Source organism: Babylonia areolata, chromosome 2 (genome assembly GCF_041734735.1).
Source record: "Babylonia areolata isolate BAREFJ2019XMU chromosome 2, ASM4173473v1, whole genome shotgun sequence".
NCBI lineage: Eukaryota > Metazoa > Mollusca > Gastropoda > Neogastropoda > Buccinidae > Babylonia > Babylonia areolata.
The window spans coordinates 65,989,075-66,005,221 of NC_134877.1; the positions used below are offsets into that span (position 1 = coordinate 65,989,075).

A 16,147-nucleotide genomic window follows, 5' to 3' on the forward strand; every position below is an offset into this window, starting at 1 on the left:
CCGCGGACTTACCTCCCAGTTCTTTCCCTGCTCGCCAACACTGTCAACACGCAAAAAATGTTACCGAAAAATGCCCCCCCCCCCACCCCCACACCCCCTCTCGCCCCCCCTTGCACCCCTCCCCCCCATTCTTTCCAATACCCATGAAAGATTAAAATAAAACCCTTTTCTCCGGCTGATTGTTTTAGAATAAAAATAGCCCATCCCTCCACCCCCTTTCCCTGAAATGTTTCGTTTATCATTATTTAAAAAAATATTAAATCAAAAGAGTTTAACTTGGTGTGTGTGTGTGTGTGTGTGTGTGTGTGTGTGTGTGTGTGAGGGCGCGCGCATGGATACATGCACCTATGTACCGTATATGAATGTTCATTTGCATGTGTGAATATTAGTTTACATTTATTGTCTTTGTAGTTTTGATCTAAAATTAGCTCTTGAGATTTTGGAACAAGTGTTCAAGTGTTCATGCTCTTGCGTCTTTCCTCGGAATATTTTCTGACAGACACAACAGTCAATTCTTGAATGATTAAAATGTTGACTTTCAATCTGAGGATCCCAGGTTCGAATCTCGGTCAAGACGCCTGGTGGGTAAACAGTGGAGATTTTTCTGATCTCCCAGGTCAGCAGATGTGCAGACCTGTTTTTGCCTGAACTGAACCCCCTTCGTGTGCATAAAAGAGCTCAGTGGGTATGGGTCAGTTTCGTCATGCACTTAAATTTCAAGCCAATCCTAGCAAGGATATTTATGTCGAATATTGGCATGCAATAGATATCGTGTGAGTGGGTGTGAAAATATTGCTGATAAACGCTATAAGCTTACTCTGCACTTGTAAGACAGATAGCAACATCAGCCCCGCAGCGTCCTTGACTTTCCCTGTAGCCTACATCACGTGATCTCCTCTTATGGTTTAGCCTCTGTCAAAACAGAGCTCCCACATAGATGTGCCCACAGAGGCTCTCGAAAAACAAGGATGGCTACCGGCTCAGACGATCCTGTAACAGGTAAAAAGCTTTTCGTTTTCAGTAGTTCGCACATATTCACTTGCACCTATGCAAAAAGCGTCATATAGCCCCAGTAAAAGCATGGACCGCATGCTGAAAACACTAAATTGACATTCAAAAGTGATTCAGGTAAGAGTTCTGTGTCGCACTCGCCACGCACGGGTGGGCCCAGTCAACTTAGATCACTGGACTGTGGCGAACGTTATGCAGCGTGCACAAAACTGAGTCAAGAGCTTGCAAGAGCTGTTCAGAATTCTGTACAGTCTGTTTTGGTATGATTCCAGGTTTACCTCATCTTCCTTGATCCAAAAGAAATGCGTACTTTGCAATTCTCTAGTAACACAGGTAGCTAAAACTGTAAAAGACACATCTTTAAAAAAAAAAAAAAATGGAAGTTGTGAAACTTGTTGGTTGAACCCAATATTGAGCAGGATCTTGACTGAATTGATTTAACGTGCTTGTTTGGATTTTGCCCTTTCTAGTATCTACAATTTCTGGTATGCAATCATCTATAGTTAATTTCATGCATTTTGATAATGATCAGAAAGGGAGGGGGACTTTGGGAACATCTTTACCAGTGTAACATCCAGCGCTCACAGAATCAGTTAACAGTGATGTGAAAAAATCCATAATTCATACATGTCAACAGCAGTTTTACAGCTGAATTTGTCACAGTTGTTGAATGCTGTTCTTCAGTAACTATAAGTAACTAACTCACAGAATTGGGACATGTGGGTTATTGAATCTTTGATGTGCGTGCTTGATTGCCTGTGATGGGAGCTCGGGCACTAGCACAAGCAGTCAATATACACAAAGATTGTGCTTTGGGGTTTGAAACAAAAATAATTGGATTGAAAAACAATCAATACCAAAACCAAGAGGGGACAAATATTAGACCTCGCGGTCTAGGTGTAACCAGACACCATCCCTACTACTACTACTACTACTACTACTACTATGAAAGTCCCTTGCTCTAACCAATCAAAGGCAACTATTGCATAAAATTTATGGGAAATTAACTGTCCGCTAAAGGATTGGCTGAACTGTTGTAACATCATCATCAATGTTTAACCAAAGCAAACTTTAAAAGTCTGTGACATGAATTTGATATATATGAATCGGATCTATACATTCTGACATGAATTTGATATATATGAATCAAATCTATACATTCTGAGCCAGTAGATTCTGAAAGTAAAACAAAGACTTGTTTCTTTTCTGCAGTAAGGCAAGGAAAGTCATTCTACAGTATTCATACACTTACACACTTGCGTCTGTTTGCATATGTGAGCACACACAGTACACTTCACACACACACACACACACACACACACACACACACACACACACACACACAATATCCTTTACTGAATTGTGGTCATTGGTATAAGTAGTGCACATCTATCATATCTCTAGATATATATATATATATATATACTGCATGAGTATACCCGCTATATGCAAAACACACACACACACACACACACACACACACACACACAGATCCATGCTTCATTATAAATGATTATTATTGAAGGTTTTAAACCTCACAGAAACATATTCAGTAAAATACCATTAACAACAAAAATTATAATATATTATTATAGCACAATCACCTTAAAAACATTTGTGGAGATAATTGTGCACTGAAATAGTTTTATGAATAGAATTAATGTAGACCCCATAAGAAAACGTATCCTATAACACAAAGATGGATAGATAAACAAATAAATAGATAAATGAAATATATATTAAGTAAATCAGTGAATAGAATTTAAAAAGAAAGTAGAAAACTCACCCAAACACTACACACTCAGTCAACACACCTACCCCCAAACACTTCCCTCCACACAACATACACATCAGGACACACTGGTAAAAACTGCCATCTGCATGCAGTACTTTTGATACTTGTTCTTTTCATTGATTTCTCACATTGTTTGCTGTGTGTATCTGTGTGTGTGTGTGTGTGTGTTGGGGAGCAAGAAAACAAAACTGTCACAACAGTCACAGGCTCAGTGACAGGATGTTGTTCATTGGCTCAGTGTAGAGTGTGCAGTCAGTCAACATCAGGACACAGATCGAGATCTGAGCCTCCACTGTTGTAAAGCAGCTGTCTTCACTTTTCTGTTACATGATAGACATAAATCATTACCTGCTTGATAACTTATTGTTTATCATTTGTTTGTTCTGTGTGATGTGTGGAGTAGGCTTAGTCTTTGACTTTAAAAGGGAAAGTCTTGAATTCAAACCCTTGGCATTTGGTGGGTTAACAGGAAGATAGTTTTTTCACTTTCCCTTATTTGCAGATCTGCTTGTGCCTTGACCCACTGGTGTGTATACACATTTTTTCTGAGATCAAGTAGTCAGGTCAAAGTAAGAATAAAAGTCCTGAAATCCACATCAGTATTCAGCCAGTATGGAAACATGAATGCATCAATCATGCACTTCTCCTGTAAAAAAAAAAAAAAAAAAAGAAAAAAAGGGGGAGTATGGCTAGCCATGCGTGAGAAATTATTTGGATGTGTCATGACTGATGATGTCATACAGTGCATATTATGAACTTGTCCACACTCCATAACACCATGTAGAAATGTTTCAGTTCCAAGGAGGTGAAGTGTGTGGACATATGCACAACACACCTGCTGTAAAAAATATATATGATACATTTAAAAGAAAAAAAAAAGAAACACTTCAGACATCATGTTTTATTGTCTCCTCATAAAATAAGGAAAATTTCCTTGCAAGTGCATAAAAACACTCAATACAAGCACAAAGACAAAGCAGCATGTGCCCTCCCCCCCCTTCCCCCTTCTCCCCTCCTTATGCACAAACATACAGCACACTTGTTAGTTCACATGCATACACACACATGTAATTGCGATTCCTCCACCCCCACACCCATCCCCTCCTTCCCTCCACATTTTTGTACAAATACTATGGCACCAAGTTACTGTTTGAATTAGATACAGACTGCTTTAAATTCTGTAAAATTCTCATAGAAAACATGCTAAAAAAAAAAACCTGGCTAAAATGTACACCAAACAATATATACACTCCACACTTAAGGACAACAACTTGTGAATTCATACGGAGAGAGAGGAAGAGAAGCAGATGCTTGACTCCATTCAGATAAACCCAGGCCTTGAAACTGCAAGAACTAATTCTCCCCTGTCTCTCTGCACCTTTTCCAACAGCGGAAACAGTCGCTGCCTGGACCCAGGAGGCAGACAATGGGTCAGAGGAGCACCAGCTCAAGCTGGGGACTCACTTCCTTACCCTGGCTGACACCACTGAAGGGGAGGAGCGAGACGCCAACGCACAGAGAGCCATACAGTGGTTGATTCGCGCCTCCCGTCAAGGCAACGAAGAAGCCACCAGTGTTTTGGACAAGTGTACCAAAACAGGCACAGGTGAGGAGAGAAACGCACACACATGCACGCATGAACACATGCATGCACGCACACACACACACACACACACACACACACACACACACACACACACACACACACACACACACATACATACACACATTGTTTTCATCTACCATACCTCTTTCAGTTCTGCACAGAACTTGTTCCAGTTGTAAATTGTATACCTGTGAGTTACATGTTTCATAATGTGAGTGCCAGCAGAGACGGGAAACATTTCAAGTTAATATGTGAAAATATTGTCAGGTCATCTTTTAACTTTCCATTAAACTTGAAGGGGGTGAGTTGCAGTTTTGTTGCTGAGGATCTGACGAAATCCAAAACATTTAACAGAAAAAGAAGTGATCAGTGAAATTTAGATATTTATTTATTATATTGAGCATCTGTTCATGTCCAGAAACATGCTCAGATATATATATATATAGTTTCCACCATTTTTCCGTACCCCATATAGTAATAATAATAATAAATAATAAAATGTAGGCTTATATAGCTCAGAACCCCCATCTCAGATGGGGCTCACTGCGCTTTAGAATAAAATATACAAATTTAAGACTAAGTATTGTAAAATACGTACAAAGTCAACACAGTTTCACATGACACTGACTAAAATATACATATGTAAGACTAAGTGACATAAAAAGAATAAATTAAAAAATTGACACAGGCACCATCACAGTAAATCACACAGGTGCAAATCACAGCAAAACATAGCACATCACATTTATCATTGTCCAAAATAAAACCAGGGAACCAGGTATCACAAAAAACACACCAAAATCATCACAGATGCATACAGATCAGCACAAAGAGCACATCCAGCAACAAAAATCACAGCAAGCATATGCAGATGGAAAAAATTCAGTGAGAGAAGTACAGTTTGAAAAGATATGTTTTGAGTGCTTCTTGAATGCAGGTGTTGGGGTGTAATGGAGGTGCGAGGGCAGTGAATTCCATTGTTTAGGTGCAACCAAAGAAAATGAACGTTTGCCAGACGTTTTAATACGAATCTTTGGAATGGACAGTGTGTGCTTGTCATTTGAAGAACGGAGTTGTCTGGTTGGTGAATAGACAGAAAGTAGATGTGAAAGGTAGACAGGTCAAGAATCAGTGAAGAAATTGTATTTGTATTGTGTATTTGTATTTGTATTTCTTTTTATCACAACAGATTTCTCTTTGTGAAATTCGGGCTGCTCTCCCCAGGGAGAGCGTGTCGCTACACTACAGCGCCACCCATTTTTTTGGTATTTTTTCCTGCGTGCAGTATTATTTGTTTTTCCTATCGAAGTGGATTTTTCTACAGAATTTTGCCAGGAACAACCGTTTTGTTGCCGTGGGTTCTTTTACGTGCGCTAAGTGCATGCTGCACACGGGACCTCGGTTTATCGTCTCATCCGAATGACTAGCGTCCAGACCACCACTCAAGGTCTAGTGGAGGGGGAGAAAATATCGGCGGCTGAGCCGTGATTCGAACCAGCGCGCTCAGATTCTCTCGCTTCCTAGGCGGACGCGTTACCTCTAGGCCATCACTCCACTTGTGACAAAGGACTGAGAGTTTGTATTGTATTGTGCTTGTGAAGGGAAGCGAGTAGGGGAGTGATGTGTTGACGTTTCTTAGCTTTGAGAGTGAGTCGTGCTGCAGAGTTTTGAACCAATGCATTTTTAAGAATGTCTCAACTACAATTATTAACTGAGATGGAATTTTCATTCTGTCAAAACGTTACCCCGTGATGTATCACCAGACAGTTCAGGATCAAGGTTAAAGGTCCCATAGGATTTTACAGCCATAGGGGCAGTGGGGCTTAGCATCGGAAGGTGGTGCCAGATCCTCTCCTTCCACCACTTTTAACCACTCTCAACATGCCAGGTACCCATCCAACAACCATCTACCTCAAGATCTAGTCATCAGCCCCATCCACATGTAATATATGGCTTCTGTTCAAATGTGTGTGTGTGTGTGAGAGAGAGAGAGAGAGAGAGAGAGAGAGTGTGTGTGTGTGTGTGTGCGTACGTGCATGTGTGTGTGTGTGTGTGTGTGTGTGTGTGCAGTGCATGCATGTATGAGTATGCACAAGTTTTTATTTTGATGTGCACTTGTATGTATCCTAATTTCTACTGTATGTATGTTTGTGTATGATTTTCGATTTATGTTTGTACCTTGTTATGTACTGTCCCCCCCCACCCCCCAATATTCCTTGTGACCCCGGAACACTTGGTAATAAAGACATATTCTATTCTAACTATTCTATTCTATCCACACCTTGGTGGAGTGAGGAAGATCAGAGTTAAGTGCTTTTCCCAAGGATGCAACATCAGGCTGAAACAGGCCTCGAATCCTCATCTCTGTTGGTCCTGCACCTAAGCAATTCTATCACCAGAAGGCATTCCCATCATTTATTTTGTAACTTTTTTTTTTTTTATTATACCACATGTATATCATACCACATGTATTGTTAAATGTACTTGGAGCTGCAGGGAATTTGTGATAGTCACATTTCCTATGACCATAAGAACAACAGAAGAGGTGATTGCTGTCCCAGTTATCTGGGCTAGAATTTGATAATCGTAGAGAGTGTCTTGTCCTAGTTTTTATCTTAACTCTCTGGGGCAAGAGGGCTTCAAGATAGTTGGTGTTGGGATGGTCCCCACAGGCCAGCTTGCCCCCAAGGTTGCAGCACAAAGAGACAGTGCACTTTTGCATCATATTTTGAGTCCTGGTTCTTCACAAAAGAAGCTCTGTATAAATGCACGACATTAGTATTATCAAATTATTATTATAATTATCGTCATTATGATTATTATTATTTCCTACAGGCATCACGGAACAGAATGCTGCTGAAGTGAACTGGTGCCTCAGCACCACCAGTTCAGAGAAGAAGATCCGTCATGCTGCCCGCTCCCTCTTCCACCGCATCAACAAGACTCACAAGGATGTCATCTCCAAGGACGAGTACCTGGACGCCCTGTCTGGGCTGACGGACAGTGTCAGGCAACAGAAACTTCTGGCAGCAGCAGGTGAGGCTGAGCTAGTACAATGGTGATATTCTTCTTCATAGCTGCTGCTTTTCCTTTATCCTTGTTCTTCATCCTCTTCCTCCTCTTCTCCTTCTTAGCTTTCTCTCCTTAATTTCCTCTCCTTCTTTTTCTTCTTCATTCTCTTCCTTCTTTCATCTTCATATGTGTGTGTGTGTCTGCGTGTGTGTGTGTGCTTGAGTGTTTGTTCACATCTGTGTGCGTGTGTGCATCTTTGTGTGTGTTTCTGTTTGCTTCCAGGCAAGAAACTGGGTGATGAGATCAATGAAAACGAGTTTGTCAAGATGCTTTCCAAGAAGATCCAAGGCAAAGTAACCTTGACCTCTGATGAGATGGATGAGGCCTCTGCTTCCTACAAGTCGGCCGGCATAGTCACCAAGGTGGGTAAAGAGAAGTTTCAGTTTCTGGAGGCGCCACTGTGTTCAGATAAATCCTCGTACACTTCGCCACATCTGCTAGGCAGATGTCTGACCAGCAACATAACCCCAACACATTTAGTCAGGCATTGAGTGCATGCACATTTGTATTTGTGTACATATCAGTATGGATTTCTTGTACAGAATTTTGCCAGTGGATGACACTTTTGTTGCCATGGGTTCTTTTTCAGTTTGCCAAGTGCATGCTGCATACAGAACTTTGGTTTATCATCTCATCCAAATGACTGTACGCTCAGTTTGGTTTTCTAGTCATACTTGAGAGAAGGGTGAGACTTGGAATCAGAGCCAGACCCTCATGGACACTGTATTGTCAGATAAGTGTCTTAACCATTCTGCTCCCTGAGACAGTAGAGGTGCATGAGCCTGCAGCAGAGGTGGATAACCCCCTTTCTGATTCTTCGTTTGCGAAGCCAAGCCATGTTGAAAGATGCATGAATGTGGGTTTTTTGTTGTTGTTGTTTTTTTAATCTCCTTTTGAAAGAATATAGATACTTCAACAGAGAGAAACATGGTGAAAGAGCATTTGGTTCTTAGAAACCTGGTTTTTACTGCACTTTTCAGTCCGTCACAGTCACTCACTCACATCTTAAAGCAGATCTTAAAAGCATTCCTTTTAAAGCAGTCTCTTATCTGTGTTCTGTAGATCGACATGTGTTTGTGGGCATGTGTGTGCATGTGTGTGTGCATATGTCCGTGTGCTTTGTGTCTGACTGACATGTTATTTTAGAGTGCTTTGTGTGGCTTGAAAGCATTGCATAAATGTATACTCTATCTAGTAGTAGTATATATTATTAAATGGGCAGTGTTAATACTAGAATATGGACGACTGTCAACATTGTGAAACAAAGCGTACAAGTAAAGATGGTAGTGATAGATTGTGAATAAAGATATTTTGGAGATGGGGGTGGGGCAGGGGAGGGGAGTGGGGGGTGGGAGGGTTGAAAAGCCACTGTGAAGAACTTAAATGCACACTAACTAAATATCCTGTTTGAGCAGTGGGGATACTAGAATATATATTGTAAATACCGTGAAACAAACAGTGAAAGTAAAGGTGTTTGTAACTTACTATAAATGATTGTTTAAAAAAAAAAAGAATGAAAAGAAAAACCACTATGTAAAACTTAAATGCTCACCAACCAAGCATCCTGTTTCCACCTGTGTGTTCACAGTCAGACATGTGTGTTGTGTGCAGGTGTTTGTGTACCCTCGGCAGACAGCCAGCGTCGTGATGGATCAGGGTCTGGAGTGGGCATCGAAAGAAGGGCTTAACTTCGTCATGTCAATGGTGCCCACCAACCAGATCTACATCCTGGCCATGCTGTTCGCCTACAGCTTCCTGACCCCCGCCTTCTTCTTCTTCCTGGTGCCACTCTTCGTCTTTTACCTGTCCATCGTCACCCTGGTGGTGGCCACGCTGCAGATGTTCTACAAGAAGAAGAAGCAGAAGGACGCCACGGACCTGGCGGTGGTGCTGCAGAAGTTTGACGTCAACATCAGCGTGGACGACACCCAGTCGCAGTACTCGTGGAACTCGCTCACCCCTTACTTAGTCTTCTTCAGTACCCTGCCGCTAGTGGTCATCAGCTTTGCTCTGGCCAACAAGGCTTACATGCCTTGTTCGGAGATGTTTGTCTTGGCTGGTTTCATGGCTGGGTTTTGTTTCATTGGTCTGAGTGATGAATATGATAAGTTGACTTTCCTTCTGCTGTTTGCTCACACGATTGCGTCATTGCCCATTTTTCTCCACAACTTCCCAGATATCCCACTGATTGCAACTATGGTGAGGTTTCTCACCAAACCTTTCATTGCCCTTGATTTTGGAGTGGGAGTGAATTTCAACATCAGCATCCCCTCTCTGTTTTACATGGTCATCCCTCTGTTTTTCATCCGGATGGGCATGAAAAAGTCATGGTCTGGTCTGCATCGCATCGTGATTCCCCACATGGTTTGTTACTTCTGGTACCACATCATGACGGCCTTCTATCCATACTCCACCTGGATGGGTCTGGGCAGAGCTACTGTGGGCTACCTCCTCCTGCCCATCCTTGTCCCCCTCAGCTTCCTGCTGGTTTTGGGGCTCCTGATTTTTGTTTTCTACAAACTGGTGCAGACTCAGCTGTTTGGCAAGATCGTGGTCACTCTCCTGCTGCTGGCTGTGCCCCTGTTGCTGACTCAGACAAAGTCCCTCTTTGGCGGTAAGCTGGACAAGAAACTGGGCAGCACCAAGAAGATCATCATGGTAGTCTTTGCGGTCATGGCCGTATTGCCGCTGGTTTTCATTCAGGTCCCACAGCTGACTGAAAGCAAAGCACTAGAGCTGCCGTGGGAGGAATACAACTTTCTTTGCATGCCTGGTGGACAGAACGCACCGCCTTACCAGATTCGGTGCAGTTCTTTTGCTGGTACAAGAGTGACGTGGACGGGTAAACTGGCATGGTCGAAGATCACCAAGGTGGAAAACACAGCAGACAGTGTGCTGAAGGCACTGCCCTTCTTCATCTCCAAACCGTTGTACTGTATCTACGGAAAGGAGATCCCAGAATGTGATGCCGCTACAATGTCAGAAAAGACATTCAGGTACTGCCAGCTGATGAAGTCCACAGGCCGCACTTGTGATGTCCAGAATCACAATGTCTACAGTTTCCAGTTGGGGGTTGAAATAGACGGTTTGCATGCGCTGGTGTTGGAGGCTGGGAACGGATTCCATGCCAAGGTGATGGCCATGGAACCAGGGGATGAGGTGGAGTTCACGGGGTCATTACTTGACGGACTGGGAACGCTCAGCCCTCGTCTCAAGCTCAGCGCTATCAAGGTTCTCAACAGAGAGCTGCCAGAGATGATGGTGCTTGAGCAAGAGGAAGACGAGCAGTTCTACTTCAGGGCGTTGCATGATGGAGTTCGCCTCACTCTCAACTTCTTCTTCTTTCCTATATTTGAGTACACTGGGTTTTTTTAGAGCTTCCTGGCTTATCTCAGACACTGCAACACTTTGCGTGGACATATTTTGAAATGAATATTTGGAATCTGTCATATATTTTATGATTTTCCTAAAAAATTTTTGTAGGTGAATTTTACTTTTTTTTCCCTTTTTTTTCAAAAATAGACCCACCTCTCTACCACCTCCCTGTTTCCCTTTCTCTCTGTTTTTACTCTCTCTCTTTCTAACTGGTGCATTTTCATAACAGATGTGTATAAAGTTAAAATCTCACTGCAGTGTAGTAATCAAATAAGGTTTTTATGAATATGTAAGGGTGTGTGGATTTTTTTATTTTTTTATTTTTATTTTTTTCAAATCATGTTTATAACAAATTTTCTTCTGTTACAGAAAAGTGCAACTGTTATGCGCATGATATTTTTGTTAAAGAGAAGGAAGCAGCTTTACTACACGTGGGCAAGGATGACTGGTTTTGGATACGGTTTTTCTTCTGATCTGCTGGTGTTCATGGTCACACCTTGAGCAGACTCAAATTTCTGTAATGGCAGGATAGCTGATAACTTGGTATGTGTGTTTGATTAATGTTTAAGAAAACATTTCCTTTTCCTCCTACAGTTAGTAAAGATCTTTTTTATTTATTTATTTATTTATTTATTTTTTTTATAGAGTTTTAGTTGTTTTTTTGTTGTTGTTGTTTTTCTTATGGCAGTGCAACAGGGTTCATTTGTATGGTTGAGCCAGTGGTTCAGAAATTGTTCTGAATTATTGTATGGTTGCAATACTTGTTGGTCTCACATGCTCTTTCATTTTAATTCAACATTTTGTAGTGTTGAAAGAGGGATAACACTGTTGAGCTGGAAGAACACATCGTAAACCTTGGGAAAAGTTCAAGACTTCAGTATTTGTCTTGTCTTAGATTGGGAAACAAAAGTTTAGATGCCTGCACATACTGGATCGTCTTTCATAGCAAGCCTGATCTTCCTTGTGTGATTCAATATACTGGCAAGTGTGAGTTGATAGACATTTATATATATATGTTTGCAATAATAATCTAGGGATACTGCTGAGTATCTGTTATGTGTCTGTAAATATTTCTTTGATTTTGACCATATCACTGTGGCCAGAGGATTATTTTTTAACAATCTAAATTAAAATGAAACTCCGAGTGATACTTAACCATGTTTGTTTTGTATATGAATTCATACTGCTAAAGTAACAATGGCACTCAACTAATCTGACCTTTTTTTTATGTGTGTGAGTCTTAAGAAAACATTTGGTTAATGGTGCTGCCTTTGCATTTCCAAGCCTATTATTATTATTGTTCTTCTCCATCCCTATCTCTATTTTTTCCATTTCCTTCTAATGTCTGGAGGTTATTGATGTAATATTTTTCTGTCCTTTTTCCGTTTCTTAAAAAAAAAAAAAATTTCAATCAAACTTTCCATGACCTGAAGTATGCATCAGTCTTCCATGTCAACAGGATCAGCAATCTAATTTTTTTCTCCAACTTTCTTCACTGAGAATCAGCAGAGATCATTAACTCTTTCATCCCTGCAGCACGGTTTTCCGGTTTACAGGATTTTTACCTTTCATTCCTGGAGGCCGGAAAACCGTGCAGCAGAGAATTCCCCCTTTCCTTCCTGCAGCCCGGAAAATCGGTTCTCGCGGTAAGCGCTTTGAACTTCCCGCGAGTCGCGTCATCAGTACACGTCATCTATTCTTGACCGGGTCACTAGCGGGGCAGTGTTTATGAGTGGAATGGATGCCAGACACCCCCTTCCCCCTCCCTAGGCCGTGGGAAAGTGGGCGCCGCTACATTCTTGCTGATGTGCTGTGTAGACACACGGGCACAGAAAAACGGAATGTGTATAAAGTTCGGATTGTGACCAGTTTTCTGATGATGAGTTTCACAACGCTCTAACAGATAATGATTTCGATCTGTTTCAAATGAATGACAAGGAGAGAGTGCAATTAGCTGTTGCTACAGAAGCACAGATAGCGGGTGATGAAAAGTTAAAAAAGTAAGAAGTGTAAAAAATTGTTGTGTATACTTGTGCAGTAACTGGCATGACTGCTTCAAGGTATATCACACACGTGTAACCTTTGTGTGGCATATTACGTGATGATTGTGACATGGACATGCGTATTTAGAGACAGTATCGTTTCTGAATAGTTTTTGTTCAAGAATTGTGTAGATAATGAACTGATTCTGGCTCAGTGACTGCTAGTGTAGTGAAAGGCATATAATATTCTCTTTGAGACAAGGTTCAAATCATTCATGTGATAAGGACAATAGTAGTGACAACTGTGACAGTTTTTCGTGGATATGACTAGCAGTGTGGCACTGAGATACATGCGAGGCACTACTCGGTAAGTACCTGCATGATGTGCATACTCTGCAAGCAAAACACTGTCCTGCATGTAGTACATAGTTGTATGCATTGTGTTTGACCCCAAAGTCACCTGTTTTAGACCTGAGTGTCACCAGAGATGTCACCCTATAGTGTCAACAGGGTCTCAGACAACTTCTCACATCAATTCTGAACACAACAGTATATGACAATCTTAGTGTACTGTAATGATCCGCGTTACCGTAAGCCTCCAAAATAAGTACCCTGCTTCATACTTTCTTTCTCTTCTCTCAATCCAGGAATGAAGGGAATATGCGAATGGTAGGGATCTCAGAACAAGGGGGAGTAATGGTTCATAGAAAAATAGTAACGAAAGAGTTAACTTTGTTCTGTGCGACACTCCTGGATTGTTTGCATGCTGTATGTATTTGTTTTCTTTCCAGGTCTCCTCCATTTTCATTGCTGTCAAAAGATAATTATACAACACTCAAAGTACTTAGTATACAATGCACACATATGAAAATGAAAATGCACGCACAGACTGACAGACATATACACCTACGCGTGTGTGAAGCCTGTGGATATGTGCGCGCACGCACACACACACACATACACACACATGTAGAGGGAATGGATTGAGAGAGAGAAAAGGAACTAATATGCACTAAATACCTGTGGAGAAAAATAGGTGTTATGTAACTAGTTGTGATTTAAGTGCAGATTAGTCTATCTGTTGTAAACTTATTACTGTGTAGCTATGCTTGGAAGGGTCTGTGAAGCCAGGTATACAGTATTGTTTCTTGGCTACAATAATTGATTTTCATCCATTTCCTTCCTTTGGGTTTTTTGTTGTTGTTTTTATGCTTGTTTGTTTTTCCGTTTTTGAAATGGATTTTACCTCCGTTTCGTTTGTTTGTATTATTCAGCTATGTTAAGTTTCTTTTATTAAAGAATGAGAAGATTAGCTATTTTTGTCCTCTTAAAAAAATCTCTAAAATGGACCATAGTCCATTGGAAATATAGACTTCAAAAATGAATTTGTATTTGTCTGCTTTCTTTAAATCAAACTTCCAGTGGGTTTTAACAGAATTAGAGATGAGCTTTATTAGTTATATTCATTCAGCTGGATTAAGTTCCTCACTTTCATTCTCCTTTTTCAATTTTGTGCTGTTTTGTTCATTTTTTGGATAACATTCTCAGAATTTTATCTTTCATTTCATGCTCATTGACTAATAGGTTTTCAAAATTCTCAAATGTTGAATATCTTCTTCATTCTTTAATACACAAACCAAATTTCATGTTCTGAACCACAGCATTGCTCAATGGATTTTAAAATGTTTTCAATCAAATGTATTTTATTTATTCCACTTTTTACCTCTATTTTACATAGAAACAAATAACGCTGAACAAAAAAAATCACATCAACAAAAGCCTGTCTGTGAAGGAATACTGGTATGCCAATTTGGTTTGTTGTTTCTGTTACGTGAAATTATAATAGTTAAGTGGTGGGCAGAGGTGTAGATTTCAAATGAGTTGGTGTTAATTTCTCATCAACTGATAAGATTTTTGGTGTCAAACACTGTAGTTGTTTGGTCTGTAGCACTCTTTCCCACTCTTACCCCCCTCCCCATCTCTCACTCTCTCTCTCTGTCTCTCTCTCTATCTCTCTCACTCACTCTCTCTTTCTCATCCTTTCCTCTTTCAGTCTCTTCTTCTTTCCTTCACTGATGAGATTGGTTTGTTGTGGAAAAAGGATGCGCGTATGTAAAAAAAAAAAAAAAAAAAAAGAGAGATAAACAAAATGTTCTCCATCTTTTTCTGTCCACAGCGCACATTCCTTTTCTTTCTGTCTGTCCGTCTTATTTCCCTTTAAGGTCTTATTAATTTGAGAAAATTTGTAATTTATCCATTAGGCAGATACTTCAGTTCAAATTTTGTTGTTGTTTTTGTCTGTTCTTCAGCTTTCCTAATTATCTGTGCTTCTCCTACCTGTCACTTTCTTGTGTGTGTGTGCGTGTGTGTGTGTGTGTGTGTGTGCGCGCGCATGTGCGTGTGTGTGTATGTGTGTGTGCGCGTATGCGTGTGTGTGTACGCGTGCACACATGAGTGTGTACATGTGTATGTGTGTGTGCATGCACATGTTTGTGTATGTGTGTTCGTGATAGAAATGGAAAGTGAGAGAGAGAGGGAAAGAAAGAAAGAGAGAGATATATGAAATGTGTGCCTCACATTCATTCAGTTATTTTCTTGTGTCATGTATTTTTTCCAGTATTATACTTTACCATGGCACTCCTCCATGTTCCACTGTATTTGTCTCCTGTTGTCTGCCTCTGTGTGTGTCTGTGACAAAAGATTAAATCAGTGATAGAAAATGTGTCATACTTTTGGGGCTTCTTTTCTTTTTCTTAGTGTTTTTGTGTCACCCCTTTTGTTTTACTCCCACATTTTTCCAACTGAATCAGTAGGTCTCCACTTGGGAACCGTCAAATTCATATGAGAAAGATTTTTTTTCATTATTGTTTTTATGTTCAAGTTTTGATTCTCTTTATACTTGACAGATTCATTCAGTGATCAGAGTCGATGAAGGAATCACTGAGATATTTTTTGATCAGATGATTTTTACAACAGCATGTCATCTTTTTTCAACTACGCATTATATGTGTATAGCTTTTCCTTTCACTTTTTTCTGAACTGCATTTGCAAATAGGCTACTTTATTGCCATCACCTTTACAAATTAACAAACTGGAGAAAGTCTGTAAACAGCAACAACAGGAACTGTGGGTTGTGAAACAAAACTCACTTTGATAAGAAGTACCAACGTTTCTGACCACATGTCCTCAGGAACCGTGAACAGTGGAAATAACCCAGCAGTTATCTTCTGTTTTATTGCCATCTCTTTCAGAAATTATCCTCTCAGACACACAAGTCTATGGTATGTGGACATCTTTCCACTCTGG

The 16,147-nt window shown here is 40.6% G+C and overlaps 1 protein-coding gene across 1 annotated transcript; it reads left to right on the forward strand.

Moving 5' to 3' along the window:
• The first annotated feature begins 903 nt into the window (after window positions 1–903).
• Window positions 904–14,949, forward strand: LOC143276468 (wolframin-like). Its single transcript, XM_076580978.1, has 5 exons — window positions 904–999; window positions 4,197–4,412; window positions 7,248–7,448; window positions 7,707–7,846; window positions 9,096–14,949. Exons 1-5 carry the CDS (start codon window positions 969–971, stop codon window positions 10,857–10,859), a joined length of 2,352 nt encoding a protein of 783 aa, XP_076437093.1. The 5' UTR covers window positions 904–968; the 3' UTR covers window positions 10,860–14,949.
• The last annotated feature ends 1,198 nt before the right edge of the window (window positions 14,950–16,147 follow it).